At 40.6% G+C, this 10091-nt stretch overlaps 1 protein-coding gene across 4 annotated transcripts in view; it reads right to left on the bottom strand.

The window, feature by feature from the left end:
- The window catches only part of LOC125890241 (beta-1,3-galactosyl-O-glycosyl-glycoprotein beta-1,6-N-acetylglucosaminyltransferase 4-like), an 80619-nt gene extending 70811 nt beyond the window's left edge, over positions 1-9808 (bottom strand). For 3 of the 4 annotated variants that reach the window (XM_049578785.1, XM_049578786.1, XM_049578791.1), the window contains exons 1-2: positions 9689-9808; positions 8742-9004 (exon numbers count right to left, since the gene is read on the bottom strand). In XM_049578785.1, coding sequence (XP_049434742.1) covers positions 8742-8832 — 91 coding nt within the window. In that variant the 5' untranslated portion in view covers positions 8833-9004; positions 9689-9808. Of the gene's footprint in view, positions 1-8741; positions 9005-9664 lie in introns of all 4 variants that reach the window. The other variant, XM_049578784.1, reaches the window with a different exon arrangement.
- Between the last annotated feature and the right edge of the window lie 283 nt (positions 9809-10091).

Here is a 10091-nt window from a genome sequence, read left to right on the forward strand (position 1 = left end):
ACTTTTTCACTTACCAGCCAGGCTGGCTGGTAAGTGAAATTTTTTACCAGCCAGGCAGATATTTCACCAGCCAACCAAATAAAAATTGCTTTTAAGTGTTGTAATTTGCTATCATTATTATTTAGCATGTCATTTGGGCCTTGTATGCGATTCTCAATCAATATTTTAATAGTGTGCACTAATATTAGTAATAATGTATGCTAAAATATGAATAACTGTTTCAACAGTTAAGTGTAATATTTGGGTTAATAAATTCTGTAATATTCTTACTACAGTGCATAAAAAATCTTTCATTAAAGAATTTTACATGAATCACTGACTTCAGTCCCCTTTGGACAGTTGAGACATAAGATTTTAGCTCGACCAGACTGCAACAGCAGGGCCTGCCCTATATAAACATGAATGTCTGACCAGTGGTGGACAAAGTATTCAACGACATGACTTGGTCAAATATTACTCTAATACAAGTGAAAGTTGTTCAGTCTTTTTCTTTTTACTTAAGTGAAACTGCACCAACTGATTAACATACAAGTAAAGAACAGTCCCTTCATAAGTAAAGAACAGTCCCTAAAGTGCGGTGAGGTTTGTGGATGGTTACCTGCCACAAAGAGAGAAATGTGAACGGCTCGTTTCTCCTCTGACACAACACATACCTGTGTGCTTCGCTGTTCAGGTATGTTTGGGCAGCAATTGCAGCGCACCAAAATTCTCGCGCGAGCCCGTTCACATCAGACGCGCATTTCTCTACGGCGGTCGACAAGCGGTTCTGCTCCCAGCTGCTGTCTCCGTCACATTTGGGGCTGTTTTTCCATCATGGGTAACTGCCTGGCTTGACACATTCGCTCGCGGCTCGCGCAGAAAATAGACGTGTGGATGACACAATCGGTTAACATGGGCGCCGAAAGGAAACTGGCTTCGCTTCTCGGCACTTTGAGGCTATTCACAACGCTTCCGCAGGTGGTGTGGCCCTGGCATTACGTGACCAAAGATCGTCTCTGCCTGAAATACACATTACTCTGCCAGGAAACCAGCCGATACCAGCACCGTTCTCCAGTAACAAAAAATGTATTTTTCGCTGGTAAAAAAATAACTCGCCAGAGTGGGGAGTGGTCTTAAAAATTTACCAGCCAGAGACAAAATCTACCTGTAATTGGCAAGTGGCGAGTGTTAGTTTTGGACCCTGGCTGACAGTAGACCTGGTTTCAGCTGGCGAGCTTTTAGCGCACCTTCGGCGAAGCCTTTTGGCATGAAACTGTCACTGCGCCAAGCTGGATCTGTCGACACCTCCCCCTGCTGCGCTGCCACACCCATCTCAGCGCACCTCAGTCTGCCAAACTACCAAACTGAGCGCACCTCGGGTTGCGCCGCTCGAAACTAGCTCTGTGCGGGGTTCGCCACCCTGCGCCACCCTGCGCTGCGCTGGGAAACTAGAGCCCATAGTATATATAAATATAACTTAGTTTTCCTTTTTATTTCTTTTTTCAGTAATACTTTTATATACTTTATTCTATTCTACTGCCTTTTCTACTGTGTCTAATTTATTCTAATTTTAATGCAGGCAGCATCAAGGGAGTGATAACTACATTTTATGTGGTTTGTATACTGACAATAATAACTCCTTAAACCATGAACCTTGCTGTATCTAGCCTGCTCAGAGATGGTGAAAAAAAAAAAAAACAGGAAACTGAAAACACAGTTTTTCCTGTTGCCTCTCTGTCAGCACTGCAAAACTTTTGCTATATTTAGAGTCTTACATCCATTTCGCAAGTTTTGATGGTGCTCTTTGTGGTTGGCTTTGGCAACTCACCAGTCTGTCTGCCGACTTCTAGCTAGCTCACTGCTAGCCAGGTCGAGCTTTTCAAATGTAAACATCAGTAAACATCGAGTAGAAGAGGGAGAAGATGGACACCAGCTAAACTAGCATCCTGCTAGCAACTGCACAGGCATTGAAAAATAAACTGGACAACCTCTGTACTGAATCAGTTTCCAATGGGATATGAGGAACTGTACTATCCTTTGATCAGGGTCCAAAACTAACTTTTTCACTTACCAGCCAGGCTGGCTGGTAAGTGAATTTTTTTACCAGCCAGGCAGATATTTTACCAGCCAACCAAATAATTAATAATTTAAAGGAAAAAAAAGTCAAGTCACTTAATGCTGCCGGTGGATGAGATTGTGGGGTGGCAGCAGCGGGAGCAGCAGCAGCAGCAACATTAACCTCCGTCTCTTGGTCGTCGGTTGGTAAAATCTCAGCAGGATCTTTTGCTTCAGTTTTTTGTTTTTTTGCGGGAGGCTCCGCAATACCTGGCCAGCATCGCCACATGATATTTTTTCTTACTTCTTAATCTTCTACGGGGGTTCAGAGCATGAAGGTACATTAACAATAGGTTCGTTCAAGATGAGCCAGTCCTGCGCAGATTCGATCACCGGCGATCGGCGCACAATGCATGCTGGTTAGTTTTGTGTCCGACTTCATCCCGACTTGCTCTGACGTATTACAAAAGTGGACGGTGATAAAACCACGAGAGCGAGGCGGCCGCAGTTTTTAGAGCCAAGCACTGCAGTTGCTTTCCACCGACTGCACTGCCTGGCTCTCACCTGATCTAACAGCTGACTGGTTTAGATGTCGACTCAACAAGATGACGTTTTAGATAAACTTTTCATTTTTGTTGAATTTTAGAGATTAAGATTGTATTTGTCTGATTTGAAGCTTTATTTTGTGAACGGAAAACATGTTGTGTGACTGATGGTGAAGTTTAGTTGTCACAGACTAAATAGGCCTACACTCATCATGAAGTATACAGAGTCTACTGTATATTAATATTGGACTTTTTTAATTATTTAAGTATTTAGCAACACAGAGACTTGTGGTCAGTGGGATGTGAGGATTCTTAAAATAACATCTGTACAGATGTGAAGCCCTGACTGTATCTAACTGATCTTTAATGAAAGCTGTTGTCGTGTATTTTTTTTTTCCTCTGAAAATATGAACCTTATAGTCAAGCACTGTTTATTTAGCCTGTGTAGTTGAGGGGACAGGTCAAGCTGATATGATGCTGATTCACAGGAGAATTCATGTCAAATGGAGGATAAACCATGAACATAAACTACAGATCACCTGTAAAGCATTTTAATAAATAAATCTATCATAATTAAAACAACTGGAAACTGAGAACAAACTGATATATGGGTCTGATCACTTTTTTAATAAATTGACATCATTCCAGACAGGATGTTTGTGTGTCTGTGACTTCTTGTATGGACTGAAGGCTGTGGGAAACTGTCAGGAAAGTGTCTGACTTCACCGCAGCTTTTTGTAACTGCCCCCCGGTGCGGCCACCTGCTCTCGTCTACTTTCCAGGCGAGGCGCAGTTCATCTTGAACGAGCCTATTAACAAAGTAGCGGAGTGAGAGAGTGGTACATCCTGTCAGCCGAGGGGTTTCCTATCTGTGCAGCCGAGCATCGCAGCACCTCCACGGACTATTACATCCAGACGGTCCCAGTGTATCCTCCACAGGCTCCACTTCACCCAGCTTCACTCAGCTGCCCAACAAACCCGCTGCTTCTTCCCACTTTAACCTGAATAACAAACCGGGGCTCAGTGCTCTGGTTGGATCCAAACGGAGAGCCAGGGCTAGCTGGGAAGCTAACGGAGGCTAACTGGCTGTGCTTCCCTCCGGTCATGCTGCAGCTAACGCTCTGCTAGCCTCACAGCTACGCCTCGCCAACAAGCCTATCAACAACAGCTATCCACCTCGGCGCGCTGTTTTAACGTCATGACTGACGCACTTACGTGACCAAAGATTGTCTCTCCCTGAAATACACATTACTCTGCCAGGAAACCAGCTGATACCAGCATCGTTCTCCAGTAACAAAAAATGCATTTTTCGCTGGTAAAAAAATAACTCGCAAGAGTGGTGAGTGGTCTTAAAAATTTACCAGCCAGAGACAAAATCTACCTGTAATTGGCGAGTGGCGAGTGTTAGTTTTGGACCCTGCCTTTGATTCACCAAAACTTGGCTAAATCCTGGACAGCACCATTTAACCATGAGGCTCTTTTTCTACATGCTGATCTGACAGAGCAGAGGACTCTGGTGAGAGGAGAGGTGTGTACTGGATCTTATTCTGACCTATGGAATTGAAATTGAAAATTTAATAGTCTCTTCACAGAACCCTTCTCTATCAGACCATTACTTAATAACTTTTGATTTCCTTCTACTTGATTACACGCCACATGGCAAAAGTTACTATACTAGGTGTTTATTAGATAGTGCTGTAGCAAAACTTAAGGAAATTATTCTATCAACTTTAATTTTAATACCATGTCCCTCTGTAACAGAGGTTTCCCATACTGACTTTAAACTCTCCCAAACTGATTATCAGGATTGATAGCGCTGCAGGCTCACTCAGGACGACACTCGACTCTGTAGCACCTCTTAAAATGAAGTTAATGAAACAAAGACATTTCGCTCCTTGGTACAACTCCCAAACCTGAAAATTAAAACAAATATCAAGTATGGGGGGCCCTATGACTCATCATTAATAGAAGAAAATAAGAACAACCCCAGGTTTCTTTTCAGCACTGTAGCCAGGCTGACTGAGAGTCACAGCTCTGTCGAGCCTTGTACTCCATTAGCCCTCAGCAGTAATGATTTCAGGATCTTTTTTAATGACAAAATTCAAAATTCATGACCTCTTGTCCTCACACAGTACCAATCTACCCAATCTAGCTCACTGCTAGCCAGGTCGAGCTTTTCAAATGTAAACATCAGTAAACATCGAGTTGAAGAGGGAGAAGATGGACACCAGCTGAACTGGCATCATGTTCCTCTATTGAGCCTTGTATTCCGTTAGCCTTCAGCAGTAATGATTTCAGGATCTTTTTTAATGACAAAATTTAAAATTCATGACCTACTGTCCCCACACAGTACCAATCTACCCTAAAACACAGGGAACTTTTCAATTGCTGCTTCCACCTCTGTAACTCATCAGAGACTCCCCCTCACTCTCCACCTTCAAGAAAACCCTTGCAACACATTTGTTCAAAATTGCCTATAACCTCTAAATTCAGTGTACTTTGCCTGCCCTTTCTGGACTTAAGGAAGTCTTACCTTTAGTTAACACTTCCATATTAGACATGATCAATATCTCATTATTAACAGGCTATGTACCACAGTCTTTTAAGGTAGCTGTAATTAAACCTTAAAACAAAACAAAAATTAAAATAAATAAACTTCTAAAAAAGCCCACCCTGGAGCCAGAGGTGTTAGCCAATTATAGACCCATATCTAATCGTCCCTTTCTTTCAAAGATCCTTGAGAAAGTAGTCGCACACCAGCAGTGTGACTTTCTCCATGACAATAAATTATTTGAGGAATTTCAGTCAGGATTTAGAGTGCATCATAGCACTGAGACAGCACTAGTAAATTACAAATGATCTTCTGATTGCTTCAGACAAAGGACTTGTCTCTGTACTTGTTTTATTAGATCTTAGTAGAGCTGGATGATTAATCGAATTTTCATCATGATTTTGATTTTGGCTTCTCACGATCATAAAAACATTATAATCAAAGAAAAACGATTAATGCGCCGCACGGCGCGGCACGTATGTAAGTTCCTGTGCTAGAAAAGCACTGTGAATGCACCTGTGTTACGTGCAGCAGCAGCAAGCATGTGACGTGTGTGGATCAATAATATGTGGAGCAAGCGATTGAGAGCATGGCAGAAAGGCAGCCTTTGGTTGAGAAGAAAGGTAGGACAACTTCAGTGATCTGGAAACATTTTGGCTTCAAGTTGACGGATGTCGAGCAAAAGGAAATTTTTTGCAAATTTTGTCACGCTGTCGTGTCTGCCCCCCAAGGCAACACGACCAATTTATAATCGTGTTTATTAATCGTGCTTTCAATATCAATCAAAATAATCGTGATTATTATTATTTTTGCCATAATCGTCCAGCCCTAGATCTTAGCGCTGCGTTAGACACATTTGACCTTCAAATTCTGCTACTAAGACCAGAACATTTAATTAGCTAAAAGCTTCTGCACTAAGCTGGTTTAAATCCTATTTGTCGGATTGATTTCAGTTCGCTCATGTTCATTATGATTCATCTTTTCATACTAAAGTTTGTTTTGGAATTCCACAAGGTTCTGTGCTCGGACCAATTCTATTCACTATGCTTCCCTTAGGTAACATCATTAGAAATCACACTGTAAATTTCCATTGCTATGTAGATGATACACAATTATATCTATTGATAAAACCAGAAGGAACAGATCAATTAATTCAAAAATGCCTTAAAGACATAAAAACCTGGATGAGCTCCAATTTCCTTATGTTAAATTTAGACAAAACTGAAGTTATTGGTCTTGGCCCAAACACCTAAGAAAATCTATCTGAAGATATAGTTTCTCTGGATGGCATTGCTCTGGCCTCTAGCACTATTGTAAAAAAACATGGAGTAATATTTGATCCAGATTTGTCTTTTAACTCCCATATTAAACAAACTTCATGGACTATGTTCAGGGACTAAGAAAAGAGATCATATTTCTCCTGTTTTAGCTTCTCTGCACTGGCTCCCTGTAAAATCCAGAATTTAATTTAAAGTCCTCCTAACTTACAAAGCTCTAAATGGTCAGGCTCCGTCATATCTTAGAGGGCTCATAGTTCCCTATTATCCCACCAGAACACTGCGCTCTGAGAAAGCAGGGTTACTCTTGGTTCTTAAAGTCTCCAAAATTAGAATGGGAGCCAGAGCCTTCAGCTATCAGGCTCCTCTTCTGTGGAACCATCTTCCTGTTTCTGTCCGGGAGGCAGACACCATCTCCACATTTAAGACTTGACTTAAGACTTTCTTTTTTGATAAAGCTTATAGATAGGGCTGGCTCAGGCTTGCCTTGGACCAGCCCTTAAATAGACTGACATAGGCCTAGTCTGCCGGGGGACCTCCTATAATATACCAAGCCCCTTCTCTCCTTCTCTCTCTCTCTCTCCTCAGTTTCTGAGAAGTTGGTTATTCTTCACTTGCTAACATTCACGCCCTATTACTGCATGTCACTAACTCAGCTTTTTCTCCGGAGCCTTTGTGCTCCACTGTCTCACAGATTCCCTTGTATAGCAGCTACGCCTGGATGGTGTGTAGTGGTTGTGCTGCTGCCGTGGTCCTGCCTGATGCCTCCTACTACTGCTGTTATTACTAGTCATACTTTCACAGTTATTATACACATTATTGTTAGATACATATACTATCATATATTAATATATACTTACAACATATGCTACCAAAATTACTGTTATTATTATAATTAATAAATGTTATTGTATCTACTGTCATTACTGTCTACCCTACATCTCTCTCTGGCTCTGGCTCTCTCGGTCTCTCTCTGTCTCAATTTCTCTCTCAGTCTCTGTTTATGTATCATTTTATCATATGGATTACTGTAAATTTATTATGTTGATCTGTTCTGTACAACATCTATTACACGGCTATCCGTCTGATAAAACGGATTGATTGATTGATTGATTGATTGATTGATTGATTGATTGATTGCTTGACTGATTGACTGACTTTACAGCGAATTAGGACTGGTGTGACACTGGGAATGTGAGGTGCTGAAGAGTGCTGCCTGTGTTTGGGAGAAGCAACCATACAGCCTGCTTGTTGAGGTTCGGATGTGCAGACAGTTAAATCATTCCACAACCAGAAACCAAGGATTACCATCCGTAAACATAAATAATAATAAAGCAGCAGCCAACAATTAAAGAAGACGCAAAAAAGGACTAAATTACAGTACACAAGTTAAAGGAGCTGATGGTATTAGGGATACACAATATCGGATGTTTTGCCAATATCCAATATGCCGATATGTAATGACTTACTTCGCTGATAACCACTTTTTTCCCTACCTAATTTTAGTGATCATCAAGTCTCTTCTGTAGTGAAATTAACATCATATTATGCATGCATACTTTTATCTTGATGGCCCACCAGCAGATGGAAACATGAAATACAATACTCATCAATGTACATAATATTCATTCACTGTGCAAAATAAGGAAAAGCATGTTGGGCAATTCTGATCGGTAATTTTAAAGCTAATATTGGCCAATACCAATGACATGCCAATATTATCATGCATCCCTTGATGGAATCACATTTCACTGGAGTTGTATCTTGTGTAATTCCATGTGACAAATAGATGATCGATGAGCGTAGGAGATGACCATTCTTGTCATATATTTATGTGATTGGACTGGGATAAAGTGTCTCTTCCGGCATTCTTGTTTCAACACTGTATGGAAGTGTCTTCATATGTTATAATCAGAAAAACTTAATGAAATGTGTTAATATTGTAAAATAACATTATTACATCAGTAATGTGGATGTGATGACTAAGTGAGTAAATGCAAATACAAAAGTCTGATAAGGTCGGAAAATCACATCACTTTACTGTAATGTAGCCTCTAAAACACAAACAGATAACATTTATGGTATTACGATATGCCAAATCTGAGATGATATCTAGTCTTAGCTCACAACCTCAATATAATATTGATGTATTGTCCAGCCCTATCCAGTAATAACAAGAAATATAAGTCACAAACCCATTAAAAAAATTCTAATGTGAATGAGATCTTGTAAAAAATTAGGGCAAAACAAAAAATGGCACAAAATTTTTTTTGTCATGGTGCAGCATATTCCTGCCATAACATGATGTCTGAGGAGTTTCTAATTCATAATTACCTGATTGAGATGAAGATTCTGCATGGCCTGCTGCAGACTGGTTACAGCTGGACATCTCTTGCTCTGGTGGTTTGAGTCGATTTGTCTCCATCTCTTTTGTCTTTTTCTGCTCTTTGTTGCCAAATTTTAAGTGTCCTCCCCTGTCCGTCTACTTTGGCAGGCATCAAGATCACGCACCAAGCTCAAAGAGTCATCATCTGAAGTCGACACATTTTCAATCATCTTATGCTCCTGATTCCAACTGTCTGTCATCCCCTCAAAGTCTGGGGAAGAATAACACACATAGAGAAACGGCAGTCAGATAATGACACTATGTGGTTTCATAGACTATTCAACCCAAACCAAAGCATATGCATAATCACAACGATTTGAATCGGAAAGTCCTCCAGACTAAACAACGACACACCTCTTGTCATGGCCCTCTAAAACAATCCACATTGTGAGTGTCTTTTGATTTGCCAGCCCAACTAGCAGGATGGCATTGTTTGCCAATTCCTTCTAGAAGTGTAAAAACATTACTGACAATTACAAATGGATTCTTATGATGTAACTTATATGTGGCACAAAACCTAGGCCTACTTGGTGAGGATAGTAAACAGGGTTTCCATATATTCTTAACAATAAATTGTAAAAACCTTGACAGCTCTTAGACACACACTAACTTTGCTATGAAGTTAGCGTAGGCTATTCGTTGTTAAAGCTATCAGAATATGTACCTCCTAAAGTCGCCAAATGTCACAGCACACTTGAAGCTAAAGTTCTAATAACGGTCACGGTATGTTTGGAAGAATATAGGCTAATTGAACTTTATTGTTGTTTTCTTTGTTGCTTTTGCTAACGTATCTCAATGTTGAGAAATACAGAGAATGAAAATCGTCTAACATTACTCCCTCTATAACAGTTCTTGTGACAAATTCTGTTACCTGTCTAAATAAGGTTTAACATACTTTCCCTCTTCGTTCGGTTCCTCTTCTTCAGCAATGACAGGCTCGAAGAAAAGAGTTGTGTTCAGTGTCAAGTCATCCGTCACCGGCAACTGTGTCTTGTTGCAGACACTCTCAAGCCAGATACTTGTCTATTAGTGGTATTACGGTACGGGTGGTTAGAACAGCCAAAAAGGACGAGGACTGACGCGTTTTCAGCAATGACTTCTCCTCTGTTTCTCTCAGTTCAAGCTGCTTTATTGGCATGAGTGCATTCGAAACAATGTTGGCAAAGCATATTAACACAATACAACACAACTATAACAAGCATAAACAATAACACCTCTGTTTGTTTCTCTGAGAGAGAGAGAGAGAGAGAGAGAGAGAGAGAGAGAGAGAGAGAGAGAGAATTACAGAATACAGAATT

Source organism: Epinephelus fuscoguttatus, linkage group LG6 (genome assembly GCF_011397635.1).
Source record: "Epinephelus fuscoguttatus linkage group LG6, E.fuscoguttatus.final_Chr_v1".
Taxonomy (NCBI): domain Eukaryota; kingdom Metazoa; phylum Chordata; class Actinopteri; order Perciformes; family Serranidae; genus Epinephelus; species Epinephelus fuscoguttatus.